Source organism: Triticum aestivum, chromosome 7D (assembly GCF_018294505.1).
Source record: "Triticum aestivum cultivar Chinese Spring chromosome 7D, IWGSC CS RefSeq v2.1, whole genome shotgun sequence".
Taxonomy (NCBI): Eukaryota; Viridiplantae; Streptophyta; class Magnoliopsida; order Poales; family Poaceae; genus Triticum; species Triticum aestivum.
Window position 1 is genome coordinate 459,118,447 of NC_057814.1, and position 18,660 is coordinate 459,137,106.

Sequence of the window (18,660 nt, forward strand, 5' to 3'; positions counted from 1 at the left end):
GTGGAGAGCGATGGGATGGTAGAGAAGAGGGATGAGAAAGGGAGATCCCGTGCCGCGGAAACAGTGCGACCAACTCCAAATGGGCGGGCAATGCCTCAGTTTTGGGTGGCCGAGGGTGTTGGAGTCCTACATGGCAGGTGTCCAGACTCCCGCAAAAAGCCCTTTAGTTCGCTTCTGATTTGCGGGAAAACGGACGCCCGGTCCCCTCCCTGGACCGATGCGGGACGCCGTTGGACGACTTGCGGGGTCTGGACCGCTCATTCCAAACCGATACAAGAGGTTTGAGGGTCTGCGTTGGAGATGCCCTTGCATGCTAGTTGAGTGTTAAGACACTTTGGTTGTGAATTTTCCTATAATTGTTTTTAGAGCCAGAAATGGATTCCTATTATGTAGAATGATTCTACCATTCACATTTCAAAGAAAAAAATTGCCTAGACCTAATAAAAAAATTCTTCTACTATGAATTAAATTATATCTTTTTTATATAGGAATCGAGATGCATGCCATCTTATTTTTAGGACCCTAATATTTGACGCCTAATTCGCTATGGGGCAGGCTAGGGCGAACCCCTGATTATAGCTGGCCAAATGGGTCGGGCCAACCAGGCCGACCCGCAAGAATGCCAGGCACGGCCCGCCATGGGCCAGGCACGACACGGGCTAAACGGGCTGGGCCCGGCACGCGGAACGCCCAGGGTCGTGCTTGGGCTGCTAGGCTGAGCACGCGGGTCAGCACGGCCCGGCCCGATTATCTTTTATTTTTATTTTTTTACATATCTCTATATGGCCCAACAGGTAAAATAGGCTAAAAACGCCAGTGCGCCAAATAGCAGGCAAACTAGTGGGCCTGGCGTGCCGGTGGGCTGGCCCGATTAGCAGCAGGGTCGTGCCTGGGCTGCAGGCTGCAGCACGCGGGCCGACACGACACGGCCTGGCCCGTATAATAATCGTGCCTCGACGGGCCGGGCCGTGCCAGGCACGATTAGAATCGGCCGGGCCGGGCCGGCCCGTTTGGCCAGCTATGCCCCCGATTGGCCCAAAGGCCTAGTTAACTACTTTTTATTAAAAAATGCATGAACAAAAAAACAAAGATTTCTTATAGAAATAGAGAAAACCTAAATTTTGAAATGTCATGCTCTCGATTATGAAAACTGCCATAATACGTTATAGAACTATCATTTTTCTAATTTATAAATTTTCCATGAGTATGATCAAAATAAAAAAAAAGGTCGTGTGATCTAGAAAAATAGAATTGTCATGCGGAATTTAAACTGTCATTCTCTAGATAAAAAATGTCATGAAAAAATACACATTTTCTTATGAAAAAGATACATAAATTTATAAAGGCCATTCTATGAAGATATGAAAATTGCCATGCTACTCTATGAAACTATCATTTCACTAATTTATAATAAAAAAATGTCATTTCAATAAAAATGAAATTGCCATCATCTTAATAAAAAATGCCATTCTTTTGATAATTAAAATGACAGGTCTCAATAATAAAATGGTCCTCCTCTTGATAATTAAAATTCCATGTCTGAATAATAAAACGCTCGTCCTCTTGATAACTAAAATTCCATGTCTCAATAATAAAACGGTCGTCCTCTTAATAATAAAATGACATATTACTAATCATTAAAATGTCATACTCTTAATAAATATAACTGCCATGCAAGAAAGTAATAAAAGGCAGTCTCCAAAAAATGCCATGAATAAGTGCTAAACGTTACCAAAAGCTTGTCATGGGGCATCACAAAAAGACCTAGAAATTTCCATGCTTCATATTAGAAAATTGATATGGAAAGTTTAGAAAAATTCCCCTCTAAAAGTAGGGATATTTGTTCTTTCAACAGTGGAAAAAATTCTGAATTTTCAGATTTTTTAAATGAAAATTTAAATTAAAAAAGGAATTTAGCTTCAAAAGATACACAAACAGGTTTAAGTACATGCGCACATGAAACCTGCTTTAGTCGAAGCTGTATGACTCTCCGCGGGAGGTCTCGAGTTTCAGCCCCCCCCTCCCCTCTGCGTCTGCGTGCATATTATTTGGGGGAAAAGTATGGCGACCGTTTGCGAGGAAACGGTTTACAACAAGACTGCAGGGAATGCGTTCACCAGGGTTATCATTTACTCCCTCCGTTCCTAAATGTAAGTCTTTTTAAACATATCAAATGGACTATAACATACGGATGTATGTAGATATATTTTAGAATATAGATTCACTCATTTTGCTTCATATGTAGTCACTTGTTGGAATCTTTAAAAAGACTTATATTTGGAAACAGAGGGAGTATGTATTTTTATGATTTTTCTATTCCATTGATATTCCTATCCTATGAATTAAAAGAATTTTTACTTCAAGAATAAAAGGCTCAAGTTGGGATCCTATGCAAATCAAATACAGTAGGACGTGGGGGAGAGAATGATTCTCTGACAGCCTTAGCACCTAATAAAAAATTGATTGTTATTTTATTTTTGCATAATGCTCATTGCATCCACATCATATTTCATTTCGTTAAGGATCAATTTAAATATTTTATTAAAACCCCAAGACCTATATTATTTTGCCATTTTTGTAACGATGAGTAAGTAAACCATTCTCTCTTTTGGTGCGTTCGCTAGAGATTCACCTCCACACTTTCATATGGCCTTTTTATGATATTTGGGACTAGCCAAATTATTTCGCAATTTTAGCCTAAGCCTACTTTGTAAAGTTGCGTGAAGCGTATGCATCTGCGGGGACGCGTTGCGTGTTATATATAGGCAAAGGATTATAAGGTTGGTTGTTAGGTAGTTGATGAATTGATCTCCAAGTCATATCCTATACAAGATCTATGAGATCGTTCACAACAACCCAACAACCTGGTACAACATGCAACGCCATCATTATCTACTCACGTATACGGTTTATACAAGATACAGTATACGCATTACATCTATACACTTTAACACGTCCCCTCAATCACAACTTTATGAAGTTGAGATTGTTCTTGAAATCTTCTAATTTCTGCCATGACAAGGCTTTGGTGAAGCCATCTGCAACCTGATCATTAGTAAAGATGAATCGAATGTCCAGTAGTCTTTTAACTACTATTTCTCTAACAAAATGATAGTCAACTTCAATATGCTTTGTTCTTGCATGAAATACTGGATTTGCTGATAAATAGGTGGCACCAATGTTGTCACACCGCAGCCGTGCAACTGAAGAATGTTTTATGCCTAGTTCATTAAGCAACGCCTGAATCCATATCAGTTCAGCCGTAGCATTTGCCAAGGCCTTATATTCAGCTTCAGTACTGGACCTTGACACAGTTGCCTGCTTGCGTGCACTCCAAGAAATAAGATTTGGTCCAAAGAAAACAGCAAAACCTCCTATTGATCTTCTGTCATCAGGACAGCCTGTCCAGTCTGCATCTGAGAAGGCACTCACCATAGTTGAAGTTGACTTTGTAAATTTTAATCCTGTACTCATAGTACCTCTGAGATATCTGAGAATTCTTTTAACTGCAGTCCAATGCTGAAAAGTAGGAGCATACAGAAACTGGCATACCTTGTTAACAGGAAAACATATGTCAGGTCTTGTAAGTGTTAAGTATTGCAAAGCACCTACAACACTTCTGTAATTTGTAGCTTCTTCAGCTCCCAAGGGTTCACCTTCTTCCTTGGATAACTTTTCTGTAGTTGAAAGAGGCATGTTGGAAACTTTACAATTCATCATACCTGACCTCTTCAGTATATCTGACACATATTTCTCCTGACTCAGAACTATGCCATCCGTTACTCTCTTTACTTCTATTCCCAAGAAATAATGCAAGTCACCAAGATCCTTTAGTGCAAAATCTTTCTTAAGATCCTCTAACAATGCATTGGTTGCTTCATGCGATGAGCTAGCTACTATGATGTCATCAACATATACCAACATGAAAATGGTTACCTTGCCTTTCTTATAGAAGAAAAGTGATGTGTCAGCCTTTGATGGTTTAAAGCCAAGCTTTTGCAGTTTTTCACTTAACCTAGAGTACCATGCTCTAGGTGCTTGCTTTAGACCATATAATGCCTTGTCAAGTTTACAAACATAATGATTCTTTCCTTTTACCTCATACCCAGGTGGCTGTTTCATGTAGACTTCCTCCTCTAGAACGCCATGAAGAAACGCATTCTGCACATCCAATTGACGAAGGCTCCAACTGTTTGATACTGCAATAGAGAGAACAAGTCTGACAGTAGCTGCTTTAACAACAGGACTAAAGGTGTCTTCATAGTCAATGCAATATCGTTGTTTAAAACCTTTTGCTACTAGTCTAGCCTTGTATCTATCAATTTCTCCACTAGCTTTTCTCTTAATTCGATAGATCCACTTGCAATCGATGATGTTTCTACCTCTCTTTGGAGGAACTAGATGCCATGTTCTATTTTTTACAAGAGCATTGTATTCCTCATCCATAGCATTTTTCCAATTCTTATTTTCAAAAGCCTCACCTAGACTGTTTGGCTCACTCGTGACAGCTAGACCACCAAAACGAGTGTTGACATACCTGACCATACCATCTGTACGGACCTTAGGTTTTATAATTCCATGTTGCGATCTTGTTCGCTGGGTTGGCACAGGTACAGCAGTAGAAGCCGGTGCCACAGAGGATCCCGGCGAATCTGCCATCACATCCGACCCAGGTGCACCCGATCCAAGGTGGATGCTGGCGGGATTGGCCTGCGGCGCGCACGGGTCCCGCGGCTGCAGTTGTCGGGCCGCCGATTGGCTGGACGCAGGAGACTGCCTGGGTCCCTATGCATGATTGGCGGGCGCTGGCGCAGGAGACCGCGCAGGGGACCGCCCGTCACGTGCAGATGGCCCATTGCCGGGCCCGTTGTTTGTCGTGGAGCCACCCGCGGGGTCGCAGGAGTACGCGTGGCCGCGCGCCGATGGCCCGCCTAGCCCCGAGGCGGATGCGCCTCCACTGCCTAGCGCGGCAGGCGAGGGAGGATCGCCCCCGGGATCGCTGCCAGGCGAATCTGGCGCAGACCCTGGATCATCCTCGTGTTCCGTGTTTGTCTCTTCCTGTTGCATAAAATCATGGTGCAAAACACAATCTCCTCCAAAATTTATAGCAGAATTGTCAGGAAATTACTCGAAGGATCATTAGCTATATGTTCGTCCCCTTGATCAAGAGGTGTAGATGAAGACTGCTCAGAGAGAAGAAGAACTTCGGATCGGATGAGTGCACCGACGTTTGGATTAAGAGCAGCAAAAGGAAAAACTGTTTCATCAAACACGACGTCACAGGAAATATAGACACGACCGGCAGCAATATCTAGACATTTGAACCCTTTGTGTAAGTTGCTGTAGCCTAGGAACACACACTGCTTAGATCGAAATTCAAGTTTGCGGGCATTGAAAGGACGGAGATTAGGCCAGCATGCACACGCAAATATGCGAAGAGCGTGATAGTTTGGTTTCTCATGGAACAATTTTTCAAGAGGAGTTTCTAGGTTGATCACCTTGCTAGGGGTGCGGTTGATCAAATATGTGGCGGCAATGAATGCTTCATCCCAAAACTTTAGGGGCATAGAAGCATGGGCTAGAAGAGAAAGACCAACTTCAACGATGTGACGGTGCTTTCTTTCAGCTGAGCCGTTTTGCTGGTGAGCATGGGGGCAAGAGATGTGGTGTGTGATGCCTACTTGGCGAAAAAAGGAGTTTAATCGTTCGTACTCACCACCCCAATCTGTTTGCATGGTGATGATTTTACGATCAAAAAGTCTCTCAACAAGTGCTTGGAATTCATGAAAAAATTTGAACACTTCAGATCTATGCTTGAGAATATATATCCAAGTAAACTTGCTGTAATCATCTATAAAACTCACATAATAATTCTTTTTATTGATAGAATCACGGGCAGGCCCCCATACATAGGAAAAATGAGCTCTAAAGGAGCATTCGAAGTGCTACTAGAATTTGGATAAGCGAGTTGGTGACTTTTGCCTTTTTGGCATGCATCACACACCCCTTCTTTATTCAACTCATGACTAGAAAAGGAAATTTTGTTTTGCCTAAGAACATGCTGAACGATTTGCGAAGACGGATGACCTAGCCGATTGTGCCACCTTGACGGAGATATCTTGGTGGCGCCAAAAGCTTGCCTGCCCGGGCTTAAGGAAGCCGATGATAGGGGGTAGAGACCGGATCTACACCTGCCTTGGAGGAGGGTGTTCCTCGTTGCCTTGTCCTTGATAAAGAAGAAACGAGGATGAGTTTCAAGAAACACTTGATTATCTTGTGACAAACGATGGGCAGAGACAAGGTTTTTAGTGGCTTTAGGAGAATAAAGGACATCTTTAAGATGAAGATTGCGAGTAGGGGTACGAACATATGCTTGACCAATATGAGTTTTTTTCATACCAGACCCGTTTGGCATGTTCACTTGGTCGTGGCCGTTGTACCTCTCCCTCATGGTGAGCTTGTCCAGCTCGCCGGTGATGTGGTCGGTGGCGCCGGTGTCAACGTACCAGTTCGTGTCAACACCGTAGGAGGAGTTGGACACAGCGCTTGCACTTTTTTCTTTGGTGAAGGCGATGTCAAAACGACGGTAGCACTCGAGGGCAGTGTGATTTGGCTTCTTATAGATCTGACAGAAGACCTCCGGGAGCTCGTCACGGCCGCCACCTCCATTGCCGCGACCACCGTGGCCGTTTCCACGGCCGCCGCCATTGCCTCCATTGCCACGGACACCACCGTGACCACGGCCTCCGCCGTTCCTGCCGCTGCCGCCGCCACGAGGAAATCCACCACGGCCGCCGCGTGAAGCAGCGTTGGCGGAGGAGAGCGACGAAGAGTTCCCCTGGAACATGGCGAGGCGGCTTTCAAAGCTGATCAGCTGGGAGTAGAGCTCGTTTGGTTTGATGGGGACTGTCCTGGCGCAGACCGAGGAGACAAACGATATGTAGTCGAGGTCAAGCCCGGCGAGGATGTACGACACCATGTCGTCGTCGGTGAGTGGCTTGCCGATGGCAGCCATCTCATCGCCAAGGGCCTTCATGCGGCCAAGATACTCGGCGATGGTGGAATTCCCCTTCTTGGTGGTGGAGAGGGCGATCCTCGTATTGACGATGGCCGCCTGCGTCTGGGAGATGAAGATCTCGGTGATTGCAGTCCATGCTGCTGACGCCGTGGTGCAGTTTGCGATCTGAACCATCACAGGAGGTGAGATGGAATTAAAAAGGAAACTCAAAACCTGAGAGTCTCGAGCCCTGTCGATCTCGTACGCCGGGTTGGGCGTAGCTGTGGGTTTGCCATCCTTGTCAGAGAGGGTTGGCGCCGGTATTTCCCTCTCTGGATCAAGGTAGGCAACCAGCTGGGCGGCACGGATGGTGGCGAGAGCCTGCGCACGCCAGACGTTGAAGTTGGAGCGGTGGAGCTTATCAGCAATGGGGATGAGGACGGATGGTGCGGCAGCGGTGGAGCTTGAGGACGACATGGCGGCGCGAGGAAGATGTGCTGTAGAGGAGAATGGCTCTGAATACCATGTAAAGTTGCGTGAAGCGTATGCATCTGCAGGGACGTGTTGCGTGTTATATATAGGCAAAGGATTACAAGGTTGGTTGTTAGGTAGTTCGTGAATTGATCTCCAAGTCATATCCTATACAAGATCTATGAGATCGTTCACAACAACCCAACAACCTGGTACAACACGCAACACCATCATTATCTACTCACATATACGGTTTATACAAGATACCGTATACGCGTTACATCTATACACTTTAACATACTTATCACTCATAGTTCAAAACTCATTTGTTTAATAAATGGATGCTTTCTAAATAAATATTTAAAGAATTCAAATGGGTTGATCATTTTTGTGTCTCCTAGTTATATATTCTCGAAAGGTCACATATAAAATTTCATTCAATCCAAAGTTTGTTTGATGACCAAATTTATTTGTTTTCGATCGCTGTAGCCATTTAAATAATATAAAACATTTTAAAATTGCCGTATAGGCCAGTCCATCTCCCTTCGCAGCCATAGCCTACCTAGCCCCGTCTATATAGGGAAAACCACTCCTCTTCAAAAAGGAAACCCTAACCGTAATTTTGAAGAGAGAGACGAGACCCTCCTCCCAGATTCAACCACCACCTACCTTTGAAATGCGTGCCGGTGCTGCCGCCCGTCTCGGCCTTCATCGCCAGTTCGCCACCAATCGGCCTCTATTGACATTAAAAGAAATAACAATAGCGACAAGAAAAAGGTGAAAGGAGCATGTTTCCACTAAACGCATAGCACATGCTAGTAGCTAGCAAACCTTCCTTCAAACACTTTGCTAATTATTAATAGCTTTCGCCAAAACTATGAAACACTAGCAAACCTTCCGTCAATACTAATAGATAGTATCCGGCCGCCAAATGCTAAATAGCTAGTACCCCAGATGATAACATCACATATATCTAGACAAAATAGATGATGTGACAAGTAATTAATAAAAAAGAGAGGCATGTGATAATATAGCTAATTACTCGTAGTATGAGACCTCTTCCAATGCAAAAGTGCTTAGAGAAGGTGCTAAGTGTATTAAATAGCTTAGTAACTCAACTCTTCAATGCATAGGTGCTTAACTTGTTGTTGCTAAGCTCATTTTATTTAATAATTTAGCACATAAACTCTTTCATGCATTGATCATCTTTTGTCATTTAAGTGGTTTGCCTAGATTCAGGTGTTTGGCATTGGTTCTTCCTGGGTCATCAAAGAGTCATCAAAGTGCTCTCTCTCCTCCTTAATTACATCAGTGCATAGATGTTTAGCTTATGGTAGCTAAGGCTGCTGCCAATGCATCGGTACTTAGATGAGTTGCTAAGCATATTAAATAGCTTAGCAACTATACTCCCCAATGCGTAGATGCTTAGCTTGCTTCATTTAATGATTTAAGAACTAAAGCTCTTCATGTATTGATGGGCTTCCTTCATTTAAATGTTTTGCCTAGGTTCACGCGCTTAGCATTGTTTTTTCCTGGGGTCACCACACTCATCTCTCTCCTCTTAAATAACTTGCCATATCAGATTTTTTGTCTACATGAAAGGCTTAGCACCTGTACAAGATGGAGCATTGGGAGGGGACTAAGCTTGCTTAATTTAATAATTTAGCAACAAAATATCTTCATGTATTGGTGGGTTTTCTTCATTTAAATGTTTTCCTAGGTTCACGCGCTTAACATTATTTCTTTTGGGGTCACCACACTCATCTCTCTCCTCTTAAATAACTTGCCATATCAGATTTTTTTGTCTACGTGAAAGGCTTAGCACCTGTACAAGGTGGAGCATTGGAAGGGGCCTTAGGTGACATGCTTAGCACCTGCCCACCTTGGAGCACTGGGATGGGCCTGAGTAACATCACATACCAAAACAAGATGAGTCTATAACCTAATAAATGAAGTGTTGCATGACACCATACATACTCCCTCCGTCTAGGTGCATAAGTCATCTTACGTTGTGCACCGCAACCAAGACGAAGATGAAAACGAGAGAAATTAGTGTTTATTTGCTAACTAATAGCATTGCATGCAATGAACTAACCACTGCATGCCGTGTTTCATAGTCTCAAGTCATTGAAAACATGCACGCCCCACATCTCTTATTGGTTGATATATCAAGAAACAAGAAACGAGGTGGGAATTAATGCACCATGCCTAAGTGTTTTGTGATTATTTGGTTTTCATAAGGTGACTTATACACCTAAACGGAGGTAGTAACATGGACTAGTAAAATATGCATGTTACTAATCTAAGTTACTCCCCGTGGCTAGTCTAATAGCTAGTATGCAGTAAAAAACAAAGTGAAACAATTTCCGCCAAATGATCTCCGCAGGAAAAAAAAGCCAAACGTTCGTGCTCTTCGGTAAACACCTATTCCCTCCGTTCCACAATCCATGACTTCCATTTGTCAAAATATAGATGTGTCTAGACATGTTTTAGTATATAGGTATATTCATTTTTAGACAAATGGAAATCAAGTATTTTGAAACGGAGGGAATAATCATCTTCCACCAAACAGAAATAAAAGCAAGCGGCCTTCTGTACGGAGGAGGGATATGTGGTGACTTTTGCTTGGTCCTGCTCCTGCACAGCCTCCCAAGTTTGCTGAAATTTGAACGTTCGGACGCGTCTGCGCAGGTTCGAGGCATAACATTGGATGGCAGAAAATGCTCGACTCCCACAAAGAACATGTACGGTGATTTAAGAGTCCGTGTTGGAGATGCCCTAAGCTTGCCCAGAAATGAACACCAATGAAAATTACTGGCAGATATTATTACGACGGCATCGACAAACAACATTGCCTGTCAACGAACAACGTTTCTCACCTTCTCTTCCTTGCTGCTTCTCCTGGTAACTAACTGTGCACAGACAAGAGAAGCAAACCAAGCCAGAGAGATGTAGCCTAGAGCCAGGGCGAGTCGTAGACGGGGGTGACGACGGACTTGACGGCGAGGAACTTGTCGAGCGCATGCATGCCGTCGTCCTTGCCGAAACCGCTCATCTTGCGGCCCCCGAACGGGCAGTCGCTGTCCATGGCGAAGTAGCAGTTGACCCACACCACCCCGGCGCGGATCGACCGCGTCATCCTGTTGGCCACGTCGATGTCCTTGGTCACCACCCCCGCCGCCAGCCCGTACCTCGTGTCGTTGGCCCTCGCGATCGCCTCCTCCACCGTCCTAGAACCATGAAATGTCATGACAGATTCAGAGTGCAATAGTTCCATCTATGTCGATCAACCGGGACGGACTTATTACCTGAACTTCATCAGGCACATGACGGGTCCGAAGATCTCCTCCTTTGCTATGATCATGTCATTCTGTTCACAGATTCCATACCACAGTGTCAGGTATGCTAGATGGAGAGTGAAGTGATAATGTAATGGGATTACAGTGTGTGCTCTAGCGGTGAATTTCGACCTTAACATCGGTGAAAACCGTGGGCTCGATGTAGTAACCGCTCTGGCCACAGGGCTTCCCTCCTGTCAGGACGGTGGCCCCTTCTCTCTTGCCATGGTTGATGTAGCTGAGCACCCTCTCATATTGAACCTTGTCCACCTACACACAGGACATGAGCAGCACTGCTGAGTTTCTGATACCAAAAAACAGGGGATGATTATCTAAATTTTAAACCTGAGGTCCTTGATTGACGCGAGGATCGAAAGGGTCCCCGACAACCCAACTCTCCATGCGCTGTGCCAACTTCTTCACGAACCCATCGTAGATGCCCTCTTGCAGGTACACACGGCTCGCTGCAACGCAAGCTTCTCCCTGCGAGTTCCGGGTTCAGAGCAATGTTTTAAATAGCGGGCTATGGAAAATAGCGGCGGACCTTCAAATCAGCTATAGCGGGCTATTTGTGAAGGCGATCATTTATCGGCACCCTGCTGAAAAAGCTATAGCGGGCTATAGCGGAGCTATAACCGGCTATTTAAAACTATGGTTCACCACTTTCAAAAAAAAAAACCCTATGGTTCAGAGACCCATGAATGGACCATCGTATGGCTACGCTGTTTGTAGCTAAGGTTTTGTTCACCTTGTTGAAGAAGTTGGCGCTGATGGCGAGACCCACGGCCATGTCCACGTCCGCGTCGTCGAAGACGATGAGCGGAGATTTGCCGCCCAGCTCGAGGGACACCGGCTTCAGGTTGCTCCTCGCCGACGCCTCCATTACGAGTCTCCCAACTGACGTTGATCCCGTGAAACTGACCATGTCGACGTCCATGTGAGACGCGATCGCTGCTCCAGCTGTTGGGCCGAAGCCGGTGATCACGTTGATCACCCCATCCGGGACTCCCGCCTGCTCAAGAACAGAGCGCCAAATGTTCAGAACAGAAGAGCTGTACATAAATACGTTGTGTGTCTCGTGTCAAGTGACCGATCTGACCTGCTTGGCCAAGTGAGCGAAGTAGAGCGCGCTGAGCGGGGTCTGCTCGGCGGGCTTGACGACCATGGTGCAGCCGGCGGCCAGCGCCGGGGCGACCTTGGAGAAGAACATGATGGCGGGGAAGTTCCAGGGGATGATGAGCCCGGCGACGCCGATGGGCTCGCGCAGGGTGTGCCCCTGGAACTGCCTCGACATCTTGAGCGTCTCGCCGTGGATCTTGTCGGCCGCGCCGGCGAAGTAGCGCAGGGACCTGACGGAGGTCCCGAGGTCGACCGCCCTGGTCGCCATGCGCGGCTTGCCGGCGTCCAGGCTCTCCAGCAGGGTCAGCTCCTCCGCGTGCTGCTCCACCAGGTCCGCGTACTTCATCATGATCCGCCCCCTTTCCTGCGCGCCATTGGTTGGTTGTTCTTTTCAGATTGAAAACGTAGACATGCTTCGGGCCATTCGCCATGATGAATTGACTGAAGAAAGAATAGTACGGATCCGGGCATGCGAGGCCATTTGCCATGATCGAAGGCTTCTCTTGCCGCTTTGACCGCCAGGTCCACATCCTCCTTGTCGCCTTCAGCGATGCTGGCGATCACGTCCCCGGTGCGCGGATCCCTCGTCTCGAATGTCTTACCTGATCGAGAAGAAAACCGACATGGCAGCCGTGAAGTTCACGGCGGGAGAAAAAGAGCCTACGGAATACAGTACCACGATGTCGTAATCTGAATTTTAGGAAAAGTTTGCTGAGAGCTGGAGTACTTTTGTAAGATTCCGTAATCTTCTTCTCCTAAATCAGTTTTTTTTAATCTTTTCATGAAACAAAACTAGATAAATGGCCTAGGGCCCGCTAGTCAGTGACACGCGTGACGGTCTCCGGCGAGAGCGGCGCGAGGCGAGGCAAGGCGGCGCGCGGGGACCGCGGCGGCGGCGGACGGGCGGTGGTGGCGTGGGAGCGGCGGCAACGCGCGGGTGTGGGGGGGGGGGGGGGGGGGCGTGCGGCAACGCGGGAGGGCGGCCGGCGGCGCGGGGATGGCAGCGACATCACAGAGGTGGCGAGCGGACGGTTTAGGCGGTTTCATGCCCGCCAAAAGTTTACGGGAACCAAAACTTCCCCTAAACCAGAGGGTAGTTGGGTCAAGTTTACATGATTCTGTAAATTTATTCCACTATTTTAGCTTTAGCTTGACGAAATCTGTTGGAGACTTTTGGCAAACTTTCCTTAAATTTTTGTTTTTTTAACGAATGGATGATTTTTTTTTTGCGAGGAATGGATACATGATTTGCTGGAGTTGCTTTTAGAGCATCTCTAGCAGACCCTTAAAACGGTCATGCCCGTAAAAAAAGAGGTGTTTACCGTTTCGGTAAAAAAACGGCGCCTAGCAGATCCTGTAAAAGTCGTTCGGCTCTTAAACTTTTTAGTGGGCATTGAAAATCCATCCGCGAGAACCTCATATGTGTAGTTTCGAAGGCAGTATACAGTTCAACCCGTAAACCCGGTCAAACCTCGTCGGAGCAGAGGCGGCGCCGCGGAACTGGCCGAAATCTACCCGGAACTCGCTGAAATCCGTCACCCCACGCTGTGGCTGAAGACGAGCTCTGCCGGGAGGGGAAAAGGGGGAGAAGGGGCTATAGTGAGATACAGTTTTATTTACGGGGTCTGCTCTGCCCGGTGCAATTTTGCATCGTAAAAACGCTTTACAGTGCATCTTATACGCGTTTTAAGGGTGAACTTATACGTGATTTGTTAGAGATGCTCTTACTCTCACCGAGTTTTTAAGGGTCACGAACTGATTAGATAGCGATTCCCAGTGGATTAGGGATTTCTTACTCTCACCGAGGTGCGCATCATCAAGCCTAATGCTGCACGGGCTCATCTGCACCGGGCACCGGCATCCGGCCGAGCAGCCTGGAAGGCTGGAGCATGCAGACAAACAAGGGGGCCAGGCCAACCGGCCAGGCCAGTCACGCGAACCTAGGCATTCGCTTCTAGAAGGCGACGGGCCTCGACAGCGGCAGATCCTACTCGTTGTCCGTCCCGTGTCGTGGGCCGCTGGAACCGGAAACATTTTAAAACTTTTTTTACAAGGACGATGTTATCATGTTTTTTTGTCAGTTTCTGATGTGTGGGTAGCATCACGATCGGCCCCGAGGCGCGTCACGATCGCATCTTCACGGGCGCACGCTCGTACCACAGACGAGAAAACGGCCATGGGTATGGGTACGCGCGCCACCCGTCACAGGGAACAATCGGGACCAGATGATACGGCCGTCTCGCGTACGAGAAGGAAGGACACGAGGGAGTGGGCCGTCCGTGGGGGTGTGCATCGCTGCGCTGCGGATTGCTCCATGGCTCCATGCCCCCTCTCCGTCGCATGCCGCACGTGAAATGGTACTACAAGGACTGCAGTGCACATGAGCTTCTAGAAGAACACACGTATTGTTTCGGCCATTTTAGCATTCCCTATTAATGGCTCCTACGAGTTCATCAGATGGGCTACAGCTTGATTGCTAAATTCAGGTTAGCCAGCGTGTGCTTTGCTTGCTGTATGGTCTTTCTTTCTTTCTAGGAGTAACATTTAGACTGCATTGGACGAAGGGACATTTTTTTTAGCTAAGCACCCCGTCACGCTAGCTAGCCATCTCGTGGCTTCTTCTCCTTAATTTACAAGAGCCTAACCATTTTCCCGCAAGAAAAAAGGACCATCGGGTTGTTAGTGTTATACTATGATGACTGGCTTTATTTTTGAGAAAGGGAAGAGGAAAAGTCATGGGTACCGCTAGCTTTGCTGGCCCGTGAAAATCGACGCGACGAGAGGCTGCGGAGAGCGGACATGCCACGTTCCCCAAGAACAGTGCGCCATGGACATGCCTCATAACCTGCCCTTTTTTAGCTCGACGGTAGATAGAGCATTCAGTATCCAGGATTCAAGGTTCAGCTAGCCACGACCAAAGCTCACACCAAACCACACCAAACAGCAGGCAGTATTTAGTTTGCAAATTGCGCCTTAGTTCACCACCAAGCAATTCACTGGGATAATTAACCAGCAACGATCCGGCCTATCTAACCAGGCGACCATGGTAGTAGTGCAGGCTGGAGGAGGATACGATAGATGCGTGAGCAGGACAAAAGGAAAAAAAGAGATGAGCAGGCACGTACCGGAGACGGCGTCGACGAAGGCCCCGTTGATGAAGAGCCTGGTGTACCTGATCTCCGGCATCTCCAAGGACACTCCGCCGCCGCCGCCGTTGCCGTTCTCCCCGGCGCGCTCCTTGCCGCCGTCGCCATTGCGCTCGCTCGCCATGGCCTCTTGCCCTCTTCTCTCAGACTGAGACCGGCGTCGGCTCTCGCGCAGTGTGATGGTGTGCGGAGAGTGGAGCGTCGAGTGAAGACAACAGGCCGGGGTTCGTGTTTTAATGCTGCGGCTTGGCTGTGACCTGCCCGTTTTGTTCGGTTGTGGGGCGGTGGAGGGGTCTCGCACACGGCGGCCACGCCATCCGCGCGTGTCCAAAAACTAGGCCCCGCCGACACACGTCTCAACTGTTAACGTCTGTAATAACAGCTCCGTCCCATTGGCGCAGTTGGGAGATCCGTGTCATCATCGTATACTAGCTACACCACACAAATAGTAAAATATGGAATTTTTAATCAGGCAGTACAACCAACACAAAAAATAATAAAAATTACGTTCAGATCGATAGATCACCTAACGACGACTACAAGCACTCAAGCGAGCTGAAAGCGCGTCGCCGTCATCGCCTCTCCCTCGTTAGGGCCAGGCAAAACTTGTTGTTCCAGACAATCAGAAAATCGTTGTGCTAAGGCCCCATAGGACCAGCGTACCAGAGCGGCAAATATCACTGTTAAATAGAATCTTTAACAAAAGAAAAATGATAGTCTCTCGTGGCAATGCAGATCGGGCTGAGAGATTTTAGTTTTTTTCCCTTCAAAAAGGAGGCTGAAACCCTTTGCATGTATACATCTTTATGATGCATTTCTGGAGGTAGTGTTGCCATTAAGGTCAATGATGACATTGGACACTATTTTCAAACAAAAAGGGGTTGTGACAAGGTGACTCCATATCGCCCATGCTATTCAATATAGTGGCGGATATGCTAGCGGTCATGATTGAGCGTGCCAAGGTTGATGGCCAAATTGATGGGGTAGTAAATCATCTAGTTGATGGTGGTCTCTCTATACTTCAATATGCCGACGATACGATTCTCTTCATGGATCATGACCTCGAGAAAGTGAGAAATCTGAAATTAATTTTATCCGCACTTGAGCAACTCTCAGGTCTTAAGATCAATTTTCACAAAAGTGAATTGTTTTGTTTTGGCGAGGCTCAAGATGACTCCTACCTATACGCCGAACTGTTCGGATGTGGGTTGGGCCAGTTTCCGATCACATATTTGGCGATACCGATACACTATCGAGGACTCACAAATGCTGAATGGAAACACGTCGAGGAGAGACTGCAAAAAAGACTTAGCAGTTGGAAAGGCAAACTGCTGTCTCTGGGTGGAAGATTGGTCCTCATAAATTCAGTACTAAGTAACATGGTACTATATATGATTTCCTTCTTCCAATTGCCGAAAGAAGTTTTACATAGATTGGATTATTTCCGATCAAGATTCTTTTGGCAAGGAGATAGCGAGAAAAAGAAATATCGACTGGCTAAATGGAGTGTGGTTTGCCGTCCCATAGACCAAGACGGGTTGGGCATTCATGATCTTGAGGTTAAGAATAGGGCCCTCCTCGGCAAATGGTTGTTTAAATTAATGACGGGAGATGGTGTATGGCAAACACTCCTGAGAAGGAAATATGTGGGTTCCAAGGCGGTATCTCAAGTATACTCGAAGCCTGGGGATTCTCACTTTTTGGCAGGTCTGATGGCTATGAAGAAAAATTTCTTCTCCTATGGATCCTTCTCAATTAAGGACGGCTCGAAAATTAGATTCTGGGAGGACAAGTGGCTAGGAAATGCCACACTCCGAGAACAATATTCGGCTCTATACAACATTGTGCGTCATAAGGCTGATACTATCGCCATGGTAATGGAATCATTTATGCCAAATGTGACGTTCAGAAGAGATTTAATTGGACCCAGACTTCAATCATGGTATATCCTGCTCCAGCGGTTGTCCACGGTGCATTTGTCACATGGGTCTGATGTATTTCGATGGAATCTACATGGGAATGGACAATTCTCAGTTGAGTCTATGTATAGAGCGTTAATCCAGTCTGATGTGCCAGTTGATAATAATAAAAAGATCTGAAAGATGAAGATACCTATAAAGAATAAAATCTTTGCATGGTGTCTTCGTCGCGGAGTCATTCTTACTAAAGATAACCTTATTAAGAGAAATTGGCATGGAAGACCGCAATGTGTCTTTTGTCACCATGATGAGACAATAAAACATTTATTCTTCCAATGCAAATTGACTTGTTCTATATGGTGAGTCATGCAGATAGCTTCTGGCTTGTATCCTCCTTGTAGTGTTGCTAATGTATTTGACAACTGGTTACATGGGATAGATTACAGGTTCAGAACTATTCTTAGGGTGGGAGCGCTTGCCGTTATTTGATCGCTTTAGCTATGTAGAAATGATAAGGTGTTTAACGATAAAAGTACTTCTCTGATGCAAGTTATCTACAGGTGTATCGGGACTCTTCGTTTATGGTCCTCTCTACAACGTGTGGAGAATCGAGGTCTGTTTACGGAGGTGTGTACACGATTGAAGGATATGGCGAGGGATACTTTTACCCAACATGGGTGGCAGCATGATCTTAGGATTGGCCCACCTCTGCTTTAGGCGTTATACTTACTCTGTTTCTTTGTATTTCGCCTTCTTAATTTTCGTTTGTGTGAGAGAACTTGTTTGGCTGTGTGCATCATTCAGAAGCCGGGTGTAATGCTTAAACCTTTTAAGTAATAAAGCACCCCTTTAAAAAAAAAATCTCTATAATGCACACAACCGTTTTTATTAACCATTAAGCAAATTACACAACAAAGCTAACCAGGTGCCAAAACGTTATATGGTATAAAAAAAACACCTATGATTAAATTGACTACTTCCGTAGCGACACCTTCAAAAGAAGATAAATGTCATCACATTATCATTGTCACATTCGAGCGAAGAGATCTTATTTGATTGGCATACTATTTAACTGTTGGGTGGTGTTTGGCACTCAAATTGGCATTTGACACGTGAAATCTTTAAATGGACAAGATAATTTGTCCCTGATTTTCTCGATACTTTTTTTGTTTTATAAAAGTCATTTTGTTTCTAGATAAAAAAAGTCATTTTGTTTTTGCTACTTTCGTCTCTCATTAGGCTTTTGCTACTCTCGCTAGTACACCCTCAATCTTTTCATTTTCTCTCGTTCAAAATAGGCTTTCGTCCAGTTTATAATAGATAAAGCAACCATCATGTCCATGTATACAACAAGTTCAAGTATAGTAAAAACACTAAAAAATATGCTTGCTGAGGCAACAACACAAATATGCCCCCAAATAAAAAAGAAGAGAAAATTCCACCAAATGGCTGGTAGATCAGTGGCTATGTGACGGGTCAAGCCAGCGTTGTGTCACAGTCATTCACGTCCATCATCCTGCAAAGTCGGTCCCAATCTCCTGAGTAGAGAGTGGATGCTAGAGTTGTGAAAAAGCAAGAAACTGGAATATAGAACCAGTACCCTCCGAGGAGGACGCAAGGATGATCAATCTTATCTTGAACTGTTTTGCGTCGGCCACGGGTCTGACGTC

At 46.0% G+C, this 18,660-nt stretch overlaps 1 protein-coding gene across 2 annotated transcripts; it reads right to left on the minus strand.

Moving 5' to 3' along the window:
* Window positions 1-10,160: 10,160 nt before the first annotated feature.
* Window positions 10,161-15,303, minus strand: LOC123164615 (aldehyde dehydrogenase family 2 member C4). 2 transcript variants are annotated; one of them, XR_006482522.1, is made up of 9 exons: window positions 15,051-15,303; window positions 12,385-12,527; window positions 11,906-12,289; window positions 11,555-11,818; window positions 11,152-11,289; window positions 10,939-11,076; window positions 10,777-10,838; window positions 10,348-10,698; window positions 10,161-10,246 (listed from the first exon to the last, which is right to left on the minus strand). XR_006482522.1 is itself a non-coding variant. In XM_044582154.1 (8 exons), exons 1-8 carry the CDS (start codon window positions 15,193-15,195, stop codon window positions 10,425-10,427), a joined length of 1,548 nt encoding a protein of 515 aa, XP_044438089.1. In that variant the 5' UTR covers window positions 15,196-15,302; the 3' UTR covers window positions 10,264-10,424. The 2 variants fall into 2 exon arrangements, 1 of the variants encoding a protein (XP_044438089.1); XM_044582154.1 differs by lacking the exon at window positions 10,161-10,246 and having other exon boundaries at window positions 10,264-10,698; window positions 15,051-15,302.
* Between the last annotated feature and the right edge of the window lie 3,357 nt (window positions 15,304-18,660).